At 38.7% G+C, this 26,017-nt stretch overlaps 2 protein-coding genes across 9 annotated transcripts in view; both read left to right on the top strand.

Annotated features, from left to right (window-relative positions):
* The window catches only part of WWC3 (WWC family member 3), a 107,469-nt gene extending 89,891 nt beyond the window's left edge, over window positions 1–17,578 (top strand). For 3 of the 5 annotated variants that reach the window (XM_068425094.1, XM_068425098.1, XM_068425099.1), the window contains 9 exons: window positions 2,526–2,718; window positions 6,829–6,996; window positions 7,639–7,790; window positions 8,551–8,710; window positions 9,894–10,058; window positions 11,370–11,462; window positions 12,497–12,727; window positions 13,484–13,611; window positions 15,042–17,578. In XM_068425094.1, the coding sequence (XP_068281195.1) occupies window positions 2,526–2,718; window positions 6,829–6,996; window positions 7,639–7,790; window positions 8,551–8,710; window positions 9,894–10,058; window positions 11,370–11,462; window positions 12,497–12,727; window positions 13,484–13,611; window positions 15,042–15,108 (1,357 nt within the window). In that variant the 3' untranslated portion in view covers window positions 15,109–17,578. The remainder of the gene's footprint in view (window positions 1–2,525; window positions 2,719–6,828; window positions 6,997–7,638; window positions 7,791–8,550; window positions 8,711–9,893; window positions 10,059–11,369; window positions 11,463–12,496; window positions 12,728–13,483; window positions 13,612–15,041) is intronic. The other 2 variants (XM_068425097.1, XM_068425095.1) reach the window with 2 other exon arrangements.
* Window positions 17,579–18,246: 668 nt separating this feature from the next.
* CLCN4 (chloride voltage-gated channel 4) overlaps window positions 18,247–26,017 on the top strand; it is a 46,906-nt gene continuing 39,135 nt past the window's right edge. For 2 of the 4 annotated variants that reach the window (XM_068423551.1, XM_068423526.1), the window contains exons 1-3: window positions 18,257–18,308; window positions 23,807–24,052; window positions 25,806–25,916. Coding sequence is in view for 1 of the 4 variants with exons in the window: in XM_068423541.1 (XP_068279642.1) it covers window positions 18,305–18,308 (4 nt within the window). In the remaining 3 variants the exon portion in view is untranslated. Of the gene's footprint in view, window positions 18,309–23,806; window positions 24,053–25,805; window positions 25,917–26,017 lie in introns of all 4 variants that reach the window. The other 2 variants (XM_068423532.1, XM_068423541.1) reach the window with 2 other exon arrangements.

Genomic DNA, 26,017 nt, shown 5'->3' with positions numbered 1-26,017 from the left:
AAGCTTAAATTTCACCCGAAGTCTGATCATGCTTGTTTTGTGCCACAGTCGTAAATACCATAAATTTGTTTGCTTTCCTGCGAAATTAAGCCATTTCTGGAGAAGATGGTATGTCCTAGCTTACATGAGGAAAAGGTTAATTTCATGGACACAGTGTCTCTTTTGTAGAACCTCTGTCCTAATGGTCAGGTAACAAGCATAGTTTCTAATGACTCATGGTTTTGTGTTTATTATGCACAGGGAAGTTTGTTCAAAAACATCGAAGTCATGTTTCCATCACCCCATGCCTTCTGGGCAAAAAGCTGTCTACATTATTTGCAGTATTCCAGAAATATTATTTCCTATACAACTTCTCTACAGCTTATCTCTGATGTATCCCAGAATAAGCTTAGTGTAATTTTCTCAAATTCCTATAGTCGCATCTAAATTAATCAGTAAGAGAGAAACCTTGCCCTTTATCTTAGGGGGGAGAAAAAAACCAAACCAACACACACAACAACAACAAAAAACAACCAGGACGTCTGCAGACTTTTGTGGCCATTACAGCTCTCCTTGAATATCTGTGAAACACTTTCCAAAGATAATTTTAACACAAATGCAAGCTGGGAATCAGTACAAACAATTGAATTTTTTAATCTCTGGCAGCCTGTGCCACTTTTTCAAATTCCATATTGCATTATATGGAACACTGCTTAGTTTATTCTAATAAATCTTTCTTAAATAATGGCAATGTTGCCATAAAACACAGTCTTATCTAGTGATATGTATCTTAACATATTTCAAGGAAATTTGACCAGTGAAAATTGTTGATCTTTATCTCTGGGAGAGATTGTTTGAAAACTGTAGAAAATGGAAGTGTGATAACGTATTGAAAAATAAGTCATTTTGTGGGAGTAGTTAAGTAGACATACATCTCACTGAAGGAGCTGATCTTTGTTGAGAACACTTGATCTTGCTAACCCTGCAAACCTCTAGCAGAAATTCTTCATGTAAGTCAGTGCATCAGTGTTGGTCTCTTGCTTTGTTTTCAATCTGAGTGCAAGGGCACACGATAGGGACAAAATGTGAATATTGAGTAGTACTCAACCATGTTGCCTTGGGATTAGAAAAAGAAATAAGCATCATCAGAAGGAAGTAAAGTGGAGTCACTAAGGAAAAAAAAAAGCCTCCAGGGGGCTTGTTGAACATTGTCATCAAGGCAATCTGGCATCTAAGCAACTCTCAAAAAGGCAGTTCTGTTCCCCATCCGTCTCAGTTAACTACTTAGGCTGGAATCAAGAAATTGCGTGGCTGCAGGGTAAATCAATTGGTTTGGCTGGTCAAACAAGAGTTTATCTTACCAAAAACAGAAAAAGCTTTTAGCCAGTTTAATGAACTCCGTGCAACTGTACATTCATTGAATCAGTTGCTGGGGGCAGCAGGGAGGAGGTTACGTGCAGCAGCTAGCGAGCAGAGGAGTTGGATCATTCCCTTTTTACAGCATGGGAGGCTGTTTAGCTAACTGATGCTCCACACTCCAGTACTGCAGTTCCACCACAGTGAGCTCTTCCAATTGTCCTCTAACCATTTATTTGCCTGTCAGTGTCAGCCCCTCTCTGGTGGTGGCCTAAGAGTTCACGCAGCTGTGTAGTCAACTTGAGTGAGCCTCTGAGCTGTTTTTTTTGTTTTTTTTTTTTTAAAATCCTTGAGGCTTTTTTATTTTTTTTTTTGCTAGGTTAGCTTTTTAACTCAAATAAATTTTCTAATCTGGTTCACAACACAGTTGTATGAAGATATTTGCTGACACAAGGGAAGGTATGGCAAAAAATAGGATATTGCAGGGGCTGGACAAGCAGTCAGGAGAGGGAGAACACAGAAACACTTCTCTAAGTAGCTCTACTGCCTTCTGTCAGATTAAAATGGTTGTGGATTTTGTTTTTGTCTTGGGAGTCTCAAATGAGATGGTACCAGATATTTAAATTTGGTTTTTAAGATGGCAGATGGATGCAATGATTGCAGGTTTATTTTGCCGTCATTTTGTGCAGAGTTTCTTAAGAGGGGGGGGGGGAAAAAAGGTATGCTTAGTGGGTGGAAGGAAGAAATGGATCAGTGACGTTTACGGGGCAATTCAATCGCTTAAACATAGGCATGTGTTTCCATCTGAAATATCATAGCATAGCACCTGGCTTCCAGCTGCTGCTGTTCAGGGGAAGGCTGTAGTTCTCCCATAGATCCTATGTCGTATTTGCTAGCCCCATGTAAATGCCTTGGATACCTCAGGGCATCTCAAGTGCTGCTTGGTGCCTCTGCTTAAGCACCAAGTTAAAAAAAAAATTAGTTTGCGTTAGAAAAAGATACTGTTTCCAAATCAGCTTTGCAGTTCTTCTGTTAAGAATGCAAAGTAAATTCCTGTAACGAGGAGATCCCAGAGCAGATTCTTAATGTAGAAGTTACGCTGTAGAAGTTTTTACTTAGCTTGATTTTGAGAAATGCAAAATGGCTTTCCTTGTCTGAATTGTTCTATTTGTCTGTTTTGCTGTTCCCAGTCATGTGAGAGTTTATTTGCCACCACTTGAGTCAGGCACGCCAACCACTTACTGCTCTAGAGCTTTGGAATTCCAAACTCCGTTAATATTTAATGAAGTTTTCCGAATCCCTGTGCATTCAAGTGTTTTGAAATTAAAATCACTGCAGCTGTATATCTGTTCAGTTGACCATCAGCAACAAGAAGAACTATTGGTAAGTGGTCCTTTTTCTTAAAAGCCATGTGATATGGGAAACTAAAGTTACCTGAGGAATAGTTTTTATGATTAAAAAGAGAAAGTGAAGACTATTTTTCCATAAGAAGTGCTGATAAGAGTCACATGTTAATGTGTCCTTTTGCTCATATACGTAAGTATAGTTCTGTTAATAAAAAAGGTGGGATTTTTAAAAAAGTTGAAATGTGTGCATTTTAGGTTACAGAAAGTCTTGGAAATGATTAGCAAAATTAGCAGAGGTTGAGAATTGAAGCATTTTAAGCAGTGTTGAAAGTAACGTTGTCTGTACTACTGTTTAGTGTTACATTGCAGAGGCGTGTTAAAAATATGATATAAGGTTTACATTCATTGCTATGGGATTTAGTTGATAAGGTGTTAATTTTTTATTTAATGCATTTCTTACAAATGTCTGCTTTGGAGAAAGGTGAAAAATCTGCTGTTGCTAAATTTTGGTGCAAGAACGAAAGCATTGTGTAAAAAAACCTCAACTTTCCCCCAAAGACTTCGTCTGACAGCTTTTAAACTACAGTGCGCTCAAGACTTCTGTTTCTGCATGGCACTGTAACATGCATCATGAATCGGTATCATAAAAATAGTTTTCTAATAAAAAGATAACAAATACAGACCTCTTGTTACTATATAACAGTGGGCAAAGACGACTACTATTACATCAATCTTAACTTTGTTGCAGGATAATAGCGGTCCAGGCAGGTTTCTGTTACATCAACCTTTTACTTTAAACTGATTGAGATGTCTGATGTAGATGCATTCAAATAAGTGTAGCAGTTGTTTAAATAGGTTACATGCGTTACCTGTGTTAAATTTAGATGTGTTAAATGTTAGCTTCGTTTAGCTATTGTCAAGTGTAAATATGCTTAAATAAATCTGCCTCGGGGTTAGTGTCCTGGCTATTTTGAAGTGAGTGGGCTGCCATTTCAGTGAGGGGTTTGGGTTAGTGAAATTTTTTTTAAGGCTGTCAAAGTAGTTAAGAGGTACAGGCATTTCACTGTCATGCTGGACTATGGATAAGAGGTGTTTATTTGAGCAGATCTCGTCGAGAATGACTGTTTGTTAGTCCACCTTTAAAACTAGGTAGCATCTTATATAAACAGTGCTCTTAACGTTGGCAGAAGTGGACCCAAGGTTTTGTCTGCAGTAGGAAGTTTTGTCATTTTTGCACTACAACGTAATGAAAAAGAAAACGTCTCAAGAATGGGCTGGATATATTGGTGTAAAATGCTTTATACTGGTATAGCCTGTTCCTCTGGGAAGCTAAATAGCTATTTCAGTGTAAAGCATCTTTATATTGACACAAGTGCATTTAAGTTCAGGGCGCTTTTATCGTAACTGCTATTACTGAATTAGCAAAAAAATGATAGGTCTTCAGGTTATGTTGGTAGAAATTTTTTCTCTTTCATAGTCTTAGTGTAGTTTTGTCAGAAATATCTTTGCCTACAGTAGTCGGTAACATACTTTAGGGTAAGTTAACAGTGCTACTCAAAAAGAGAGAAACAATGCCAAGGTTTCTTAAGGTAGGTGCATTGAAGTATGTATTTAGACATTATGATCGTTGCCCTCTTTTGCTCTAAATTGAAAATAAGCATTTTCTCAAATTGAGAAATCATTTGCTACCTCTCCTTGGAACTGCTGTGATGGCCTCTGTCAACAAGGCTTCTGTCTTTCAATGTGTCTTCCACTGAGATTACAGTTTTTTCTGTCTATTTAATCATCCAAATATTTCTGAAGTTCTTGATGACTGCTTCCTTTTCAATTAGATTATGCCAGTTTAATGCCTTCCTAAATACGGAAGCCAGGCTGGAGTTTATCCTAAGTTATACAAATATTTGTACATAACAGGGAATGAAAAAAAAAAAAAATCTACTAAACTTGTGGGATGGTCTTTCCATTCCCTCTGCATTTTACTCATATGCCCTGCCTTGCTGAAAGATACTTTTCTGTTTTCCTACAGCTTTCTGAAACTGTGCTTCCTTAAGTTGGCTTATTCTTCCCTGGTGGCCTCATCAATGTTGAGATAAGGGAGTTGTTATTTTCTGTGATTAGCATATACAGCTCATGTTAAAACATCAAAGAAATGCAATTGCCTTTCTTGTAATCACACGGCATTGCTGTTTCACTCCCAGTTTCTGATCTTTTACAGCCCTGACCAACCAATTATTCCCCGTGTTGTAATTTATTTGAATTCTTCTTCTTGAGTGTAACATTTGTCTTTTTGCATTTCGTGTTTGTATTTCAGAACATCTGTCCCATTTTTTAACATCATTTTAAGTTTTGATCCTTTTCTCATAAATTTTACAATCCCTCTGACATCACTGAGAGATTCATAAATGCTTTTACTGTTCCACCATTCAAGCTGTTAACAAATGCATCAGAGCAGGCACATGACAGACCGCTAGCAGACCCACCTTGGTTTCTTCATCCTTTTGAGAGAGCTCCCAGTCTTGAGGTGCAGCTGAAATATTAATTAGTCCTTTCAGTACTTGTAATTGAGAGTGGAGTTTGATGGTGATTTTCTACCCAATTAGTCATTCACTTTGTAGTAACAGCTTCCTTGGCATCCTTCCTTAGCTGCTTAATAAATGCAGTGTGTAGGGCAGTGTCAGACATCTTAAGAGTCAACATGTTTTTTCCAATATTGATGACTGGACAACAGCTTTACCCTCTACCTCTATAACCAAACCCAGCATGTCTTAAACATTTTCCAACTCTGATGCAAAAGTGTAAGTATCCGATATATGTTTCTTTCTTACACTGCATCAGAGCAAGTAGATAATTAGAAGACAGCTCTGGTTTATATATAAAAGAAAAGTAGCGTCCAGTATACTGACACAAAATGACATTCTCAGTAACACGTTGTATCCTGATATGACATTATTTTGTTAGTCGCAAAAACTTTTCTCCATTGTCCTTTTATATACCTGTTTAAACAGAGCCCCAGGGAACATTCATCTTGGAAAAACAATACAATGATTTTTTTCATTATTATTTTCTAGTTAACTGTTTCTTTACTTGCTTAAAGTTGAATGCAGTTTCTGTATACATTTCCTACTGCCTTTACAATTAGAATCATTGCATCCAGCTATTTTTGTGAGAAGTAAAAACAACTTTTACATTATTTTTCCAGTGATGTAAACGAAAACATTCTTGGCATGTGGTCCATTAGCATGGAAATGAACAGGTTGTAGAGATAGCCAGATAAAGTCAAAAGCAGTAATTAAAGGCTAGCTAATATAAAATCATCAGTAGGTCCAGCTAGTGAACCGATTAAAAAAAAAAAAAACCAACCAAATCAAAAACAAAACAAAACAAACAAACAAAAACAAAACAAAAAACAAACGACACAAAAAAGAAGGCATGGATTTTCTCACAGCTATTTTTCGTTTAGGTCAGTACCACTCAGAAATTTCTTACATGAGCACTGTCTGATGGAGTAGGGCTACTTTAAAGTTGGGAATACTTTTAATGGGAAGCCTCCATTAAACCTGTTTTCACCTAAATCTGGGAGACATAAGGATGGCTTGGAAAGTGGAAAAATGGCTTTATGGCCAATTTGACTACCTTATGATATAAATAGGCAGAAAAAAATAAGTTGTTTTGCAAGACTTTTTTTTTTTTCCCCTTTGGAACGTGCCTCTGAGGACCATAGAACAGAGGGGTATCTCAGAATATAGTTCTCTCAAAAGATACCAGATTAAAGTAATACTGTTAAGAGCAATATTAATTTAAGCAAATGTAGAAATCAGATATGTAATTGAGAGGAGCTTTTTAACAAAACATTAAGAGCTGTCAGCTGTTACAATCATGTCTACATCAGTCATAGAAATTTTATTTTTCAACTTAAAAGAATGCAATATCTACTCTGATCCTTCCTGGTAGTAAGCAAGAGGCAAGAAATTCAGTATCTTAGACATCATAACACAACAGAACAAAACTATCTCTTTTTAAGAGACACTATTAGTATTTGATAAAGTGGATTTTTTACATTATAAGTAAAATACTCTTTAAATGAGAAAGTGTCTATCCTGCAGTATATGTTGGTCTTACTGTGGTCAATGTTGTTTGTTGTTTACAGGGCATTGCTCAGATAAACCTGACTGATGCAGAGAGTTCTGGTGAAATGCAGCTTCAGTGGTATACTGTTCAGATCTTCACTGGTTCAGACCCCCTGAGAGCAAAGAACAAAAACCAGTGTGAAGAAAGTATTCCCCAGTCTTCTGGAAATGTAACTACAGTTAAAACAGTATGGCTTTAAAAAAGTGATTTGTTTACTTTATTTGACTTGCTGGGTGGTTGTTTGTGATTTTATCTCGGGTGCAGTTTGTTTTCGAGGTGCGCAGAAGGTGATACCTTAATTTAGCTCTTGGGGCAAGAGCTGGATTTTAAAAGAATAATTAAAGCTAGATCGTATCTGGACAGGTGCTTGAAATAGTACTCTGTACTGTTTGTGTGCACACTGCCAGTCCAACTAACTAAACTCATTAAAAATTTCTGCCACTGCACTTCAAGAGGTTGTCAAGAAAGGCTGTGCAACTTCCATCCTTGGAGATTTTTCAGCCCTTGATTGTACCCTGGGCAACCTGATGTGGCTATCAAGCTGTCCCTGCTTTGGGCAGGACATCAGACTAGGTGACCTTCAGAGGTCTCTTCTTACCAAACTTGCTGGATGGTGCTCCACAGTGAGATAAAGTCTTGTGGTTTCTGTGAGAAGTTGCATTCGTGGAACTCCACGTACTTTTTGATCATTAAGATTCGGGACAGATTTTTTTTTTTTTTTAAAGGAACATACAATGGTTATGTTTTTATTTTGCTTTCTCTGAAAAATGTACATTAAATACATTGGCTTGTTCAAATGGTTTTATCTGAAGTCTAGTTTACCTTTCAGGACGCAGTGACAGCCCTGTTAGCTAGGACCACTGCCCAACTGGAAGCAGTTGAGAGAGAGTTGGCAGAAGAGAGAGTGAAACTGGAGTACACAGAGGAGGAAATCCTGGAGATGGAAAGAAAGGAAGATCAGGCAGAAGCCATATCAGAAAGGTAAAAATAGTAGTTTAAACACCTCATCAAACAGACGAATGATATTTACACTATGGGTATAGTCTGAAATACAGCAGGAGAAACAGCAAGTCGTTATTCTGAGATCTGCTCCCTGTTAGTGTTATGAGTATAAAATTCTGTTATTATGTGGTGATGTGCAAACAGGAAAAAACCTTATTTGAATAGCTGGCTGAGTTTAGAGGACATGGTGTTTGGGGAGTGGGAAAACAGTATATCAAACAGAAATTTAGCTAGGGAGGCAACTGTAATGGGTTTGCAATAGCACTGTACTAAAAAATAAGTAAAATTTTGTGGTGACATGGGAAAATGTCAAAGATAGATATGCAATGCACTGCTTATGGAGTGAACACAAAACACAGCTCTTAACTATTTCAGGGTTTATTACAATGCTATTTCATCATTAATAATACTCCTAGTTTTTTATATGAGTTGTGTTGTTCTTTTTGTTACTGTTTTCTTAGTATTGTTATAAAGACCAGAACATAAGCTTTAAGAAAATGAGGGAAGGTGGTTTGTTTTTTTTGTTTTTTTTTTTTTTTTGGCATGAAGTGTGTTTACTTGTGTGCATCTGCAGAAATACAAGTGTGATATGTTCTGCCTTTGAAAATTCTGTGTTTTTATTGCAGAAATAATACTCTAAAATGCTAAACTGATCTGGATAATGAAATATATAAACGTGACACATAATTGCATGGGTTTTTTTAATACCTACAAAATTCTTGTGATGTTCTGACTTCAGGAGTTGGCAAGCAGAATCTGTTGACAGTGGATGCAGTAATTGCACCCAGACTAGTCCTCCTTATCCAGAGCCATTTTGCGGGGATTCGTTAGCTGGACACATGTTTGCAATCCAAGCAGGCCAGTACAGTTCTGGAAAAATGCAGCCTCCACCACTAAAGGTAATGAGAGAAGTCACTGCAGTACAGCAACGGCCACGCTGCCTGGTGCACACAGAGTGTGTTACTGCTGCTCCTTGAGTTTGAGTCCGAATTGATCAGGAAAGAGAAGAATCAAATATGACATTAACAACTCAGAATGACCACTGCCTTAATAACAGCGCTGTGCCTTTTGGGTTGTTAAAAACACCCTCGTCAGGGCTGGATTTTTTGTTTGCTTACTAGTTATTTCTGGACAGAGTTAGTTTTTTTATATCAAAAGGCAAGCTATTTTTACTATAACCTTTATCTAATCTGCAAATATGTGCTCCTATCAATGTCTGTGTTGACCTGAAATTATAACAGAAAATATCATGATCAAATTTCCAATGCTCTTAGAAATAAGAATTTTTGAAGGAATTGGGAAGAAGCTTAATGTTTTAAGACCTGCATTGTTGTTTCAGTGTTACAATAAATACAGCGGAAATTTTGACAACAATTGTGCTGAAACTGATGTATTTAAAATCTTTTGTATTCAAGATATGAGACATTGAAAATAATCTTGAACAAGCTGAAATCAGCACACTTCCATTGAAGTAGAGGAACATAAGCCACTTGTGTTGCCTTTAGGGAAGATCATACCTCCTTATTGAGGAGTGAGTTATATTAAAGTTTGGAAGCTTTGCTACAGTAGCGTATGTTTTCTGTATTTCTGAATATTTTAGTGTTCTTTTATCATTGTTTCAGCAGTCTTTCAGTTCCCTTTTGTCGAGTTTCTTCTCTTCATTTGACTTCCTCCAGTTTTAAGGTGGTTGCTGGCTTCAGAGTCACCTTGCTTATTGAAAGATGACTCAGTTTTCTGTTGAGGCTGGAGATCAGGTGGTAGCTTGGTTAATGCCCAGTTGCCAATGCTGAATGCAGTCTTTGTGCTCTGCAGCTATGATTCATATTATAACTGCAACTCATAATTGTTACTGTTCCAGCAAAGGCTTCTGAAAGGTAATCTTATAATTTTGAATGACCTAGTTTTAAAACCTTTTAAAAAATGAGGTGATTCATCCTCCGTTCTCAGTGCTCATTAAAACTTGAACCTAACTAGCAGGGCAAATTGTTTACTTTTGATATTGTTGAATTGTCTGATTGTTTTTGGCGAGAGAGAGAGAGAAATAAGGAAAAAATAAAAATGTTTTCTGCATTGAAATTTTAGGTTGATAAGGAAACTAACACTGAGGATCTGTTTCCCGAAGAAGTTGCTATTCTTCCAAAAGAGAGAACTAGCCGCAGGCCACGGGGTTCTGCTTTTGTTCGCAGTAGCACTATTGTTCGTTCCCAGACCTTCTCGCCTGGAGCACGAAGTCAATATGTTTGCAGAGTGAGTAAGGCTTGAAAAGAAAGGGGGGGAGGGGCCTCCACACAAGTATTTTGTACATTTTTGATAATTTCTTCTTAAGACTTTATTAGATTTATAGGAAACGTATGCTACTTTTTAATATTATTGAATAATCTTTCATTGAATTTAAACGTTGCAGTGAGGAAGAGGTCCCCTTGTTCTTTTTAAGAGTTTAAACCTGAATCTATTTCATTTAAAATTTAAGCATCTGTGACAAATTAGATATTAAGCTCTTTTCCCTGGCAACCTTAGATGTTAGGCTAGGGTGATTGATTTTACAGAGGTACAATGCTGTCTAATGAGGTGTATAAAGAGTTAGCTTAGAAGCTGTGTTTAACTTTCAGGTACCTAAAAGTTTGGGAAAGGGGACTGAATGCATAATCTTAGGGTTATTGCATAAATATTCTTATGACTCTGGTTACTGTCATGAATGTCAGTCATAGGATGCCTGTTACAGTGTGACCTAGGATTCCTGGGTGCACTAGTGAAAGTAACTGAGGATCGACACAATAGTTTTCGAGCTCACGTTAGCTCGTTGCTATGTTCAATGGCAAAAGACATAATCAGTTGGCTCACTGTATTGCAGATCAATACACGGGTGTTGATTTTGCAATATTGGTGGAATGGACATAGCTTTTGAGAGCTTGAGTTTGAAAATGCAGTAATGATTTTTAACTTTTATGTTTTTTTCCTAAACCAAGCATCTTCTGGTTTTTGCTCTCTTATTTACATTGCACACAGTGCATCTATGGACCCCTTCAAATTCTTCAGTTTGATTTCTGGGTTCCATATCTGTTTATGATATAGGGAATGTAAGTAAAACACCCTTACATACCAGAACAAAGATAGTGCAAAAAGGAAAAGTTTGTTAAACACCCTCACTTAATCTGCATTTACTTAAAATCAGAGGGGGGGAAAAGTGTAAGACTATATTGTTCCTGCCCATGACAGTAAATGCTTTAGGAAGAAATATTATTGCCTTTAACTCTCCCCTCCCCCTTTTTTTTTAGGTTACATAGTCTTGGATATTTAGTAGAATACTTGATGAAACTTAGCTGTAAAGCACTGATGGTTTTGAAGTTTTCTTGAATTATTGTAACTATACAGTATGAGCACTACTATATATAAATTTTTGTAAAAAATTAAAGCTGAAAAAAATCAGTTGCTTAAAACAAGGCAGTTTCAGTGTATTTTTAAAAATAAATCTCAAATGCAAAAGAAAAAAAAAATCCAGATTTCTTAATGTAGACAACCTTGTAAGCAACGTGTATTTTCAATATCTTTTCTAATCAGCTGTATCGCAGTGACAGTGACAGTTCAACTCTGCCAAGGAAGTCCCCTTTTGTCCGGAATACATTGGAGAGGCGTACTCTACGGTATAAGCAGGTATACCCAGGAAACTGATTTTTACTTTACACTAAGTAGAACACTGGTTCTTTTATACCTAATCTTTAGATGTCTACAGATACACTCTGATGTTTTTAGGAAACGTATAAGGCTTCGGTAATGTAATTGGAGGAGGGGTGTGTGTTTTGGGTTTGATTTCGTTTTTTTTAAGCTAAAAGGTAGACGAAGAGCAGTGAAATATAGTTGTGAACAATTATTGAGGAGGGAAAAAAAGCACGGCAGACAAAAATTAGTTTAACAGGGACTGAACTTGTATTGATTTAGATGTAAACTTTGTTAAATCTTTAAAATCTAGTTTATGATGCAGGCTGCAGGCCCAAAGAAGGGTGTGTGAATGTGACAGTAAAATATCCAACTCCCCTCTCACACAGCCTAGCAAACTGTAGTATTTGAGGTCCAAGTATTCAGGAACGAATAGGTTAAGCTCTCCTTTCACCCCTGTGCCACCCCGCACACTGCAGAACCAGTGGGCAGAGAAGGGCACGTAAGGCGTTAATGTCTTGTATATGAATTGCATAAAGTTTAGCCTGGTCAGCAGAAGTTAATTTCTTGCTGGTGCAGGCAAGTAGACAGCCATGCCTTCCATTTTGATTCAGAATGTATCTTAAAACCAGTATTGAATAAAGCCCTTTAAGGGGAATCTTGCTCAGTACAGTTTTTTCTGATGTCATGACTCCATTATGAGTTTTTCATACTGCATCCCTTTTATTATCATCATAACATGAAAGTTCAGTCCATAAACTTAAATTAGTTAAATATTTATAAGCCAAAAGGAGACTGTAAAAGGAGGTAGTAGAAAGCATTAATTGAAAAAGTTTATGGTACAGAAAACCCCTACAGCTAGTTAGCCTTTCACTATGGGATATAAATAATCTCTCCAAAACTTTGTGTCAAGAAAGACTTTGTGTGTGAAGCAAGTACAGAAAACGTATGCTCTGTATAGCTAAAGATAGACCAGTATACCATGTTGAGAGTAATATATTGTGCATTTTATTTGAATCCTAATAACTCAGCAGTCCTGCAGATCATCTTTGGCTGAGCTTATGGCAAGGACATCCTTAGACCTGGAGCTGGATCTCCAGGCATCCAGAACTAGACAGAGACAGCTGAACGAGGAGATATGTGTTTTAAGAGAGTTGAGACAACGTCTGGAAGATGCCCAACTCAGAGGGCAGACAGATCTACCCCACTGGGTCCTTCGCGATGAGCGATTCCGAAACTTGTTGAAGGAAGCAGAAAGGCAGGTATGGTAATATGAGATGAGCCCTCAACATGTTCAGAAACTTCTGGTTTCAAAATTTGCTGATTGTGACAAGATCTCTGAAGAGCTGTTTTTACAGAACTTCAAACAATGAATGTTGCTTCTATATTCTTGAAGTCAGCACAATAAAAATTATTGCATTGGTTATTACCACACTATATTTGAGGACAGTTACTGGACAATGGTGATATTTGCCAGTGGCACTTTTCGTTTTCATTTGGGTTTTTTTTTTGTTTTGGTTTGGGTTATTTGTTTTAGATATTTATTATTGGAACTTTAATAATTTCCTTACTTCTGGTCTTTGAAATAAATGTTGCTGATTTGATGAAATTTCATTTTTTACAAGTATTTGGAATGTTCTCTAGGTCTGTGATTTTTTTCCTGTTCTTAGAGAAAGAAGTTACAGGCAAAAAGTGGCGAAAACTGCACAACAAACAAAATTGTCATTGGATTATCAGAGATGAAGAGTGAGCCTAAATTTATTTTAAGGTCGTGTTTGACAGATCTATGTACAGTAAATTTCATTAATTTAATACATGTCTGTCTGAAGAGCATTTAAGAAATGAAACAATGCTGTCAGTCTTTTGAATTTATAGTTCTTAGATGATCAGCTGTTTCAGACAATGTACTTGTGTGGTTTTACTGTGGTGAGTGGGAAAAAATCCATTATTTTAACGGGGGTATTCTTGTGTTTTATTTATTTGCATGACCATTTTAAGCATTATACTCCTCTTTTCAGACCAGACAGACCAAATTTGAACATCACCAAGAGCAAGCAGCTGAAAAGATGCTAAAGAAAGCATCAAAAGAAATATACCAGTTGCGTGGGCAGAATCAGAAGGAGCCTATTCAGGTGCAGACTTTTAGGTAAGTCGTAACATGTGCTGAAATAGCATAGCAACAGTTCATTAGAGAGGTTAAAGCGCTCTGAAGCATTTAGCTGAAATTCTGTGTGTCTTCTCTATAGCCAGTAATTTTTAACTATTGATTTAGACACATGAGCTTCCTTTGAATTATTTGTAGTGCAAAGAGCCAAAGCTAAGGTAAAATTGCAGTGTTACAATTCTAAAACATGTGAAATAAAAAAAAAAAAAAGTCTTTGAGTGCAAACATAGCTTAGGTAATTGTTTTAACTTAGCCTAGTCACTATTATGGTCAAATGATTTGTCAGTTCTTCAGTGTAAGGGTGTGGGCATAAATAGTTTCTTTAATGTAATACATATACATTACTATTAACACTCTCTCCTTAAAAATTAATCGATAATATTCCAGCTTTCTCTCAAGAAGCCTTTTCTTTGGACTTTTTTTCCTATTTCATCTGTGTTCACATGGTATGTGTCCTCTCTTAGCTTCATTTTTTTTTGCTGACAGTTTATTTTGTGTACAAGTGGCATTGATAAACAATGTGCATTTCACAGGAAGACTTTATTCAGCATTAAGATTTTTGTAATTTTTATTGTGAGAGTAACAGAGTAAGAAGATGTTAGTGCAGCATATATGTGGCGGATAGCTCAGCTACAGTGTGACATTATACTATTTCATCCAGTGTTTACATTTTTTGAACTTTTTTGCAGGGAATACTTAAGTGCAATAGAAAAGCTGTCTGTCCTTTAATGTGATTGTTTTGCTTGAATTATATTGGAAAGGTCTTTCTCACAAAGGTGGGGAGAAAGTAAGAGGAATAGAAATTTTAAGGTTGTTTTAGCATCTTATCTTTCTGGTAAGAAGAGAAGGGGTTTTATGCTTTGTCTACTGAGATATAAAAAGATATGGGGAATTGAATAAAATCAGATGTAGAAAATGAAGCAAAAGCTGCCTGCCTTGTTTAAACTCGTGCCCTTTTTATGCACACATCCATTTCTTGTGACGCTTTACAGCACGTACGGTTTGCTCAATAAAGAAGCAAAAAGATGAGTCTGAATGCTTTTTTTTCCTCTTTTTTTTTTTTTTTTAGGCATTATTGCAAAATGTACAAGGGTGAACTTTGCATTGCAGAAGGGGTTTATGCAGGGCTTGTCCTGTGAAACCTTTTTTACAGTCAGCTGTGACTGATGTTCAATGTGTTGTATAAAGCTTCCACCTAAATTTTCAAAAACAGTAGTTGTGTTCAATGGAATGTTGCCAGAAGTATACAGTGAGGTTTAATAGTTTTTGTAAGTTTCTTGTACTCAAATAAACCATCAGTTCAGTATGTAAGTAACAAATACTAACTAGAGTAAAGAAACCATGTTCTTAGGGGGAAAAAAAATGTAGGCGTATATGTGACTGACTTCCTTTTTATCTTGTTTTGATCACAGAGAGAAGATAGCTTTTTTTACAAGACCAAGGATTAACATACCTCCTCTGCCAGCTGATGATGTATGACATGTTACATTGTAAACATGAAGTATTTATCGCTTTTATTTTAATGAAGTTATTAGATTAGCCAAGTTTCTTTAAAAAAAAATTGTGCAAAAGCTAATATACACATTTTGTAAAAAATAAAAAAAGTAAAAAAAGTAAAAGTAAACAAAAACATATATATAAATATATATACGTATATATTTTATAATAGCGACTGCAACAAGGCTTGGTTTTTCCTTGTTGTGAAACTGACATCTCTGAAGACAACTTATTTTATAAAAGATCGACTATCCTGTTAAGAGCGTGTACAGTTTTTATGCTGTTTTATTTGACTTAAAGGCTGGAAGACAGAAACAAAGTGAGTTCAGGCAAATTCACTGTAGTGTAATTTATTTATAGTGCCTTTTTTCCTTGAAGGAAAATACCTACTTTAAGATGTATTTTAAGACTGAAATTTTGTTCTTCAGTATTTGTCATACAGTAGAATGGAACCATTGAGCTGGTTTTGTTTCTGATACCTGAAATGAAAATACTATGTTCTAAAATTGTCACTTTTTTCAGCTTTATTATCTGTAGCTTATTATGTACATTGTATCCTTTAGCACTGTCTGTGTTATAGCAAAATATTATCACCTGCAATGTGTTTAACACTGATTAGAAGTGATGTTAACCATTGCAGAATTCATTTGCATGTTCTTACTGTGCACTAATAGATTGTTTTCATTTCAGTTGTGTCTAAAGTATCTTTATATTCTTAACTAGATTCTCAATTTAAACGGAGGAAGGAAAAGGGTGACAGGTCTTTGTTTTGCTATTTAATGAAAAGGGAGTTAAAAGAGCAGTGTGAGCTGGCTGTGTGGAAAGACTGCTAAAGGAATGCTATAGTAATTTCTACAGTTCTAAAGATTCTGATCTGATTCAGGAAAGTACCTATGCACTGATTTCGGAGAGCAGCTGCATTAAGTAAGGGTGCTTAAACATTTGTTCATCCTAAAGGATGTGCTTTGAGGCTACTGCATGCAGGTTCTGTTGAACAGTGACAGTTCCCAGGAGGAAGGTGTGTAGTGCTGGAAGGTACAGCTCACTTGATTGCTGGTTGGACCAGCTAAAATCTGCTAAGAAATATTTTTACTTTAATGGAAGACTGTCGCCCTAAATTCCCGAGAATGCCAGTTTAGTGTCCTTGCATCCTGCAAGTATGTAAAAATACTTCTTTACTAAGCTACTATAATAGAGTTTCTCATATTTTTCTAATTATACATTACCTGCAAAGAGAGGTGCCCAACACAAGACTGACTTTGCAAATTGCTGGAATCTCCTAGAAGGAAAATCACGCTGTCTCTTAATTAAAGGTCAAATTGGTTCCAGATTTTTATATGTCAGAAAACCAAAACAACAACAGTCAAAAACTAAACAGACTTGTCAGAACCAATCAGAATATTTTCAAATATTTTGTAAGTGTTCTTTGTGAGTTTCAAGAGCTTATACTCTGTTACCTTGTCAAAGATCAGGAAAACCTGAACGTGAAACTGAATTGCTTTTACTTGTCCAAACTGAGGCAAAAAGTAATGGAAAAAAAATTGTAAACCTAAATCATTAATCAATGAGGATGATCAACGCAGACATTTAATTTTAAGGTAGTATTCCCTGTTTCCTAGTATGGCCTATAATCATTACAGGCATCAAATGATTCGATCATATAGCAATATATGTGAAATTAAAGTATATTTAGCATTTATCATGCTAACCATCCTGAAGTCTGTTTTTGCCAGCAAGCTTTGGTGGATGTATATTGGGTTCCTTGGGCACAACTAGACATATTCAGAAACTATGCAGATAAAAACCAAATTCTGTAAGAAAATTTTAGTGTTGGGGTAAAAGTATAGGGACAGCAAGCTTTTCAGTGCTCATTACTTGAAAAGACCAGTTAGTCAGAATTTCGCATCTCATTTTCAGTGGAGGCCCTCACATAGTCGTGTTTATCAAAAGTTACCATGCAGTGACACCGGAAGTACTTGCTGTATACAAAGAACAGACAACACCGTGTTCCCATGAGGGTGGTCAGATACTGGAAGAGGTTGCCCAGAGAGGTGGAGCTCTTAGTCCATGGAGGGGTTGAGGACTTGACTGGATGTAGCCTGGAGCATCCTGGTTGCGTTAGGCCTGCTTTGAGCAGGGGTTGGGATAGGGACCTCCCTTCCACCCTAAATTGTTCTGTGGCTGTATAACGAAGTGGCAACATCTGGTGGTCTCTCTGTCAGGGGGTTCAGTTGGTGTTTTTAAATAGTGACTGCTGTGAGATGCCGTCGGTGTTATCTTGTGGGTCCGTGATTCTGACTGCTGCAGTGAGTTCTGTCTTGATGTGGTAATGAGTTATCATATTCAGTATTCATCTCTCTTGTTTTTGTCACAGTTCTGTATGATTGTGTCATTTTTGTATTATTTGAAAGTATTTCTTCTACAAAATAAAATAATTTGCCATAAACAGAAATAGAGTTTTGTTATATGTCACAGTGTAAGACATTGTTTGAACGGTTTATATTTGCCACATTCACGATGCTTTCATAAAGAAATTTTCTGGTTTGAATAACACTGTCATTTAGGTGAATGTAATGAATTTTCAAATAAGAGAGGAAATCTGTGAGATCAGAGATCCTAGAGAGGTTACGCTGAAGACCTGAAAGGGATGCAGAGTGTAAGGAATGGCAGGTATGTTCACCCACGAGCTTACTGCTCACGGTAAGCTGACAGCTGTATCAGTTGAATGTTCCCGGAATTCTTGGGTAGCTCCACTTATGACATGTTGAACTGCCTTTTTTTCCAACAGAAGTTTGTACTTCGTAGATTTGTATTGGAAGTAAGTTAACATTATTAGTTCTGTAATATCTTTCTTATGACTAATTCCAAGTGGAAGCCACGCAAAAAGAATACAGGTTAATCTTTTTAGGCTGAACTTTACTGCTGCTTTCACAAAGGAAATGTTAAACTTGCATCACTGCAGAAAGGCTGTTTCTCAGTTTCTCTCTGCAACCTTAAGCTGCAGGAGCACAGGCAAAATCATGGTACTGACATTTGACTCCTGTCTCTGTCCAGTATTTGCAAGGCATTAAGGGTATGACAAAGTTTAGGTTATTTTTAAACAGTCTGCTAGAAATAGTCATTTGGAATACCGGCCCTCTCTGTTTCACTACCATCAGGATCAACAACAAAAGCTATCATGGGTATGTCGGTATGGGTTTTCCGTTATAAGAATGAAGTCTTATATGTATTACTTGCTGCAGTTCTTGTAAGCACTTTGCAAGACATAAAGGTTAAGTGCTATATAAAAAGAGCAAATATTTTTTAGGAATTAGGTGAGCTATGTATTTTGTTTTCAGCAGATGTAAACCTAAAGTTTGAATCACGTTTTTAGGGAAGAGGGCACTTTACAGCTTGTTTTGAGTCCAGTCTCCTTTTTAACTATGGAGTGCTATATCTCTGAGAGAAGGAAAATGTATTTATTGAGAGACTTGAGAAACTGCAGGCTAGCAAAAGCAAGAGCAATCTTTTCTGAAACATTATGTGAAGAGTATTTTCTTTTTCCTGAGACCACACAATTAACAGAGTATCATTGGAAGAAAATAACAAAGAGTGAAGTTGATTTGGTTTTGGAATCTCTAAATGTCAATTTAAATGATTTGCTTGCACTTTGGAAAATCTCAGTATTCTTGGAGTTAAAAGCTTCTTAGGAACTGTTTCTTATGATTTCTAATAATCTCTTAAATTTGAACATACATATCTAGGTTATAGAATCACATTTTCTATAGAGAATTAGGTATTCTGTCCCTTTAGTTTGTTTGCAGTTAGACCATCCAACTAAAAGTACATGTTCAGCAGGAGACTGGATGAGTTCAGCTGTGGTAATAGAGACAAGAAAACTGGGAAGTGAATTTAGGGAAGCCTGTCCAGGAAAAAAATGGGAGATTGAGACCGTTCCGCTCATTTGGTTAGTGCATGAAATTAGTATTCTGTGTCTAGGACATCGTGTTTGTGTTACAGTGTGTGTCCTGTGGCACAAAAGTTCCCAGGTATAGATGTTTGTGTCTGACGAACTAAATGCTGCTTGCTGTTTTCCATGTTTCCCTCATAAACTGATTAAGGAAAATTGCAGATAACATTATCAAGAAAATTAAGTGCTCAGTGTTTGTTTAACTTCCTCCACAGAATTCAGCTGGCCTATTAATACTGATTCTAATGGGCACAAAGAGCAGACACTGGCAGGAAGTTAGGACTTCTATCACTTTTCCACGCTTCACTGACATGGTTATAGTGGGCCTGGGGCTATTACTGATCTATGACTGGTAGAGAACTGTCGTCTGCAGTGCCGTGTATGAAGGGCATAATCAAATCTCTTCTCTAAAGGCATGCTTCTTGCTCCAGAAAGGTGTGGGAACTTCAGGTGAAGCAAGCTAAGTGTTCAAATTTCATAATAAAATCCAAAATGTGTCGCTTCTGTATGGGGAGTCCTTACAGGAAATAAGGAGGACAGGAACTTTCTTCAGCTTATAGACAAGATTTGGAGGAGTTGTGCAGCCATTCTGAAAAAAAGGTTTTGTACACCTTGTACCAGCTGGCTTGCTTGGCTGGGCCAGACTGCCTGCTTAGCTCATCCACAAATACCTGCCCGAACACACTGGGACAAAAAGGTCTTCCAGAGCTGTGTTCCTTAGCCTTTGAAGTGAGTGGAAGTCACATGTGCGCCTTCAATCACCTGTGGATGTTTTCATGTGTGCTTGTGCAAGATCTCCCTCTACCTTGCTGTTGCATCTCCTTGGTAATACAAAGAACATCCCTGGACACCCTTAAGGGGTAAAACCAGTCTGCACAATATTCAAATACAGGAAAACAAGCAGAAAGGTGCAAGTCCTGAAATCAAACAGCATTGCACGTGTTCAAACATGTACACCATCTTCATAAAGAACAGTTACAACCTCTGCCTTGCAGAACATGATCCTAGTGGCTCCTACAAAATTTGTACAATCAGAACTTTTGAAATTATTATTTTCTTGTAGAACTCAAAGACATTGTAGAGTATAATATTCCTTAAAAAAAAAACCCAAACCGAACCAAACAAAAAAACAAAGCCCAAAGAACCCCTCAAAAATACGGTTCTGAGGTGTAATACACTGTCAACCAAAATGTGAAAGGATAATTGCTTTTTTTTAAAAAAAATAAGACATTTTAGGATGTTATAGTTTTTAAATATTTGATGGTAAAATTTAAGCAGAAGTTTTGAAAAGGAAAAATAGGTTGGTATATGAGAGGGGATCTTTCAAGCAGTGACAGTTGCCTTCAAGAAAAGGCAGAAGGCTGCAAGTGGGGTGAGAATGAAGACATGAAGGTAACAGGGACAAAACCTTTGAGGTAAGCTTAAGAAGCTTAAATATGACACAGAAGATGGAGGGAAGTCAGTCTGGATGAGCTTGAAATGGAGCACCAGGAGAAGGAAAAATGCAAGGGATGGTGAAATTGTGGTTTGTCTCATTTCCAAGCTGCTGTGTTTACATATTTCATAGAGATATGACACCTGGGCATTGCTGCAGAGTCAACAGGAATACTTTTTGGTTTGCAAGCAGCATACTTACTATGCTTCTTCCTTGTGAAAAACGTGATCGTTATTGCTCTTGCAAAAAAATCCACAAACCCTTTTAAAAATAATTAGCTCAGGTTGGCGATGGGGGGGGAAGCAGCACATGTTCTAATGGTGACCGAATAGGTAGGGTAGGGTAAAGAAGCTTGCAGTTTAATCCTGTGGGATTACAGACTGGTCTGTCTCCCTCTGGCCCCGTCTCCTATCAGATATCCTATAGTGGGAGGATGCAGTCACATGATTGTTACTGCTTCCTCCCCATGACATCACTGCTTTTGCAGCCATACCACCCAAGAAAGGATGCTATTAAAATCTCTGAGACTGGGCTAAATGATGTTGCATTGCAGGTAAGCAACATAATTCTTTGAAAAATTGATCTGCCAGTTGCTGTCGTGCTGCTGTCCTAGAGCTCCAGCTCTGTCGGGCAGAGTTTCTGCTGGGAAATCAAGCGGCACGGTTTCTCTGCAAGCAGAGGGTTTGCAGGTGCAGAGGCTGCCTGCTGGCTCTGTGCTGAGCTCCCGGCTGACATCTCCAGTAGAAACGCTGCCAGATGGAGCTTTAAAGCTGAAGAAGGCCCTTTGTCCCTGTATTTTGCTATGGTTCCTTCGGGTGTCTGCTGAATTCGGTATTTACGTGAGCAGCCATCATCATCCAGTCATGCAGAGAGAGAGCAGCAATACTGTTTTGCTTGCATTCCCTGCTTTTTTTTTTTTCCTGGATGCCGAAAAGAAGTTGTTGTAATACAGATAGATGTGTCTAACCTGATAAAGGAGTGAGGATTAACTTGCTTAGGGGGTTAGCGAATGTATTTGGCAAAAGAAGCTTTTCCTTTATTGTTAATTTTTGCTGACTTGGTTTGAAAAGTACCTAGTCCGGCAGGTTTCCTGCTTAATTTGCTGTAGTGTAAGGTAGGTTTTGCTCGTCGTCCAACATAAGCATGAAAAATTATTTTCCAGAAGGAACATACGAGATGACAAGCAGATTTTTGCTTCTTACACAAAGCGCCAATCACCAAAAGGCTGAAAACTCCACACTGAACTGCTTTTTTGGACTATCGGTATTTATATAAGCAAAGTCCAGAGTCTGTTTTCTTTTCCTGGTGTGGGTGTTTAATTATGCACTCTATACAAGTACATGAAGACATACATTTGTGGAGAAAAAATGGTGACTTTTCTGTGCTGTTTTTTTTCTGTATTGTGTTTTTAATATATTTTAGGGTTTTATTTCAATGTTTTATTACTTTTTACAATTATTCTAATACAAATGTTAGAGTGCAAGAAGCTAAATTAATTTTTGAGCTTATACTAGCGAGAAAAATAAAATTATACCTTTTTTTTTTTCTTTTTTAAGAATTCTGATAAATAATTCTGTGTCTTTGCCGGAGAATGGAGGATGACTCAGCCGCAGCTTCATCAGGCAGAGTCAGGTGACTTTTCACTCCTAGTCTGCAGGAAGTTTTCTTATTCTTGAAAATCCCGTTCTTTGTTCAAATAAAATTTTCCCACTATTGGAAAAATCTGAAAATTTGGCAGGCCTAGGATCTCTGTGTGCTCACTCATATACTCATGGGGGAGATTTTGGATATCCTGTGCTGAAGGAGGTTGTACGTCCTAGTGAAAGGTGATTTCTGGTTTTCTAGTGATCAGGAATGCAACAGTGTCAGGATCAGAAAATAAGGGAGGAAAAATAGTATATAATGAAATATTGAAATGAAATAAGAAAGGAAACAGTTCTTCAAAACTAAAGCTAAAAATAAATGTCAATCTTATTTCTCTTCAACAGAACCTCTGGGTTTTTTCCAAGACTGATCCTCAAAAGTGATAGAAACACAAACCTGGCACTGTACGAGATGGCAGGGGAGTTGCATCCTGACGGCCCCCATGCTGGGTTTGTTCTCCTGACTCCCTCTGAAGTCAAGGCTGGGTCAATTCTCTCCACCACTGGCCCTGAGTCAAGCCGTGCTCTTGCTCACCAGGCACATGGAGGCTTGGCTCTTTGCCCACGCGAAGTGCACAGCGGGGCTGCTGCACGTGGGTTTGACAAGCGCAATGGGTTTCCCTCCCACCCTGGATCATACTTGAATGCCCTATGGAAATACGTGTGGGGCAGCGGTTCTCCTGGTCTCCTGGTTTGAGTCAGGCATCCTTTGTGCAACAAAAGACAAGGTGCCAGCCTTAAATGTATGCTGGGGCAAGTCAGAAATTAAGGAATTCAGTCCTTTAACAGTTACTTAGTATAAAAGGGTGACTCTGGAAACATCCCCAGCTGGAGGGCTCTCTGCCCAGCAGCACGGGAGTGCTGTACCCTGGCTCCAACGCGTGGCTGCACAGGTGCTCAGCCCCTGCGCACGTTGGGGACTGCTGTATGAAGGCAGTACCTTTTCAAAGGTAGTGGCTGGTGGCTTTTAAGCAAGGACTGGAGGAGGAGAAGGGGATGGTGTTGGAGGGGAGCGTTTGCCCAGGGATTGGGTCCCTCCCATCTACCTGGAGCAAACGGGCTCTCTGGAGTGCCGTAATCTCCCTGATGTAGGAGCTGCTTCGTTGTGAAGCTGTTGTTTGTTGGGCTGGAGAGGAAAGCGAGTGGGATCATGACTGTAGCCCAGCGCTTGTGCAGGGGGAAGGGGGAGGCTCCCACTCCCGCACCTCACCTACGGTTCAGGACCATCTTGTGTGTGTCGGTGGTAAGTGTTGTGTCGCGTGAGCCTCTCTCAGGTCTGACCTGCTCTCAGCCCGGCATGGTGCACAACCCTCAAACATCAGTGTAGTGCACGTAGGTGCCAGTCCTTTTCTCGTTTGCTTTTGCCATGAGGCTGCAGCTTGCAGGGTGCCCGAGGGGGGTGCATGTGTGTTGATTTTTCCATTTAGTGAAATGGAATCAAATTGTGGAGTAGAAGTCTAATTCGTTAGTGTGTGTACCAGGTATCGGGTTTGCTCAGATTTCTTCATCTCTAGTCCAGCAGAACCAAGAAAATCACACACGATCATTAATGCCAAAAGAGAAACTCTGGCAGGGTTACGTTAGGCTGCTATTCCAACCACGTTTAACATGTTGCTCTCAAACCCCAAGGAAAAGGTTTCCCCCTTTTTGCAGGTGAGGGAGCTTCCTCTCAGCGGGATGAAGTAACTCATCTGTAACTGCGCAGCCCATCGACATCAAACGCAGCAGTAAAAACCAGTGCCCTGCGAACAGGAAAACATTGCCCTCCATCTGTGTGAAAGTGATCTGTCTCCACTCACATCATGAGGAGTGACATGGTAGAACAGATTAATGGCTTTTCTACTGCAGGTTTATCAGCTTTATTTCAAGCTGAAGGCTTAAAAAGGTTTTCAGCAAGAGGTGAGTTTAATACCATTGAACACCCCACTTAAGGGGAAAGCTTTTTTAGGAGTAACTATATACCAGGGCTTTTCCCTTCTGACAGTGCAGCTCTGTTCTCTCTGAATCTATTTGCCTTTTTTGCAGCCCAAGAACCATTTTTTCCCCTCTTAATCCTATCATTTTCTGAGTGAGGAGACAAAGAGCAGCACTGGAAACCCAAACATGGTGCTGCAAAACTCAGCCGTGGGTGGCAGGAGAAGGAAAACTGCACAGCACCCCCGACCCTTCAGCCCTGGCTTCGAGCTCGTGACAGTAAAAACAGCTACTCCAGGAGGAAAATTCCCCCTCTTTTTTGTGAGGAAGGGGACTAGAGGGAAATCAAGAATAGAAACTATACCTGCTGCTACGTTGGTAGCCTGATTTCCAGTCTGTCTTGTCTTCTGAAGTTTAGTTTCTTACCCCGGATGCTGAAGGCTTTCTGAATTTTATCTAATCAAATCTTGTTTCCTTCAAGAAGCAAGGGCGTGTGGGGTTGGTGCAGGCCCACGGGGCTCATCTACCCAAGTTGATGGGCTGTGAGCAGAGGGGCATCCTTTAATAGAGATGTTTCAGCTCAGTCTGAAGAATGCAGGTGGATGTTTCAGAGCCAACAATGCTTCCCTACTGCTTTTTCCACGGCCCCGACAGCTGCACTAACAGCTGAGTTTATTGGAGGGACCTTTAAGAATCACTGGAAACAGATATGAGTTTAGCATTTTTTTATACAGAGCTGATTTTGAGTTATGTGAGTGCAAAAATTCCACTTGGAGCTCTCGGGGAGAGCTGGGATTTTTTTCCCCTTCCCTTTCTGATATAACTCAGCAGCTGAACTAATTTTGCTCAGATTTTCCAAGAAAACTCGAACAGAGACCAGACACATGATATTTCATACCAAAAGGAATTGGTTTCTAAAGGGAGAGTTGTCCTGGAAAAGAGTGGAGAGTGGGACGCTGGGGTGAGGTTCGCCCCTCTGAGGAAGAGAAGCATGGGGCCTCCCAGGAGAAGGAAAGGAGAAGAGGGAGTCAGGCTGTCACTGAAGGGTTGGGAAGCCCTGACGGCTGGTTATCAGCTCCTGGGGTGTGCTGGTGCTCCCCGTGTACCCCTGTGCCTCCCTTCACCTGCGCTCCCAGCCAGCCCTGTTATCTCCTCTGCTCTTGCTCCAGAGCACGTGTGGTGGTTCAGGAAGGGAGGTTGGAGGCTGCGGTTTGGTCTGGAGGAGTCTTTTGTGCCTCAATTTTCCGCCATTTACCCCAAATGTTCCCTCCCGCCTTCCCCTTCTCTCCCGGGCCCTCTCCCCTGTGATCTGGTGCCCTGTGTTTTTTGAGCTCTGATGTGGCTTCGTAACTTTTTCCATAGAGGTTACTCAGGGTAAAGCTGCACATCAAAGACGTGACTGTACTGAGCTTGCCCACGCTATCATAGCAGGAAACTCCTTAGTATGTGGTGGTGGGGCCATACAGTAAAATGCTGCAATATTTTACAGTAACGTTTCCGACGCTGCAGCCTGCCTGCGCTTGTGTGGCGGGAGACTGAGGGCTTGCAGTGCTGTTTGCTTGCATACGGAGGCTGCACAATTAATTAGTCCTTGAGTTGTAGGAAAGGCATTTGCCAATTTTAATATCCTGTCTTCCTTCTGTGTTTTCCCAATTTAACTATTCTCCAGTTCTTATGTGCCATATTATGTTTCCAAAAAAGGCCTGTAACTGAGTTCAGCATTGTCTTATTTTTCCAGGAGTCTGAACATTGCTCTGATCCAAGACCATTTTAACATTTTTTTTTAAACACCATCGTTAAGACACAGGATCAATAAATCAATCGGCTTGTTCAGTCTGAGGCTTCTAAGGTGAGTAGTCTTAAATTGCCCGTGGATATTTTTCAATCTCCAGAAAACCACCCGTTTAACTCGCCAGTGATTCAGCCAAGCAGCTTTTGCTGAAAACATCT

Source organism: Nyctibius grandis, chromosome 2 (assembly GCF_013368605.1).
Source record: "Nyctibius grandis isolate bNycGra1 chromosome 2, bNycGra1.pri, whole genome shotgun sequence".
NCBI lineage: Eukaryota > Metazoa > Chordata > Aves > Nyctibiiformes > Nyctibiidae > Nyctibius > Nyctibius grandis.
This window is presented reverse-complemented; position numbering and strand designations above follow the sequence as displayed.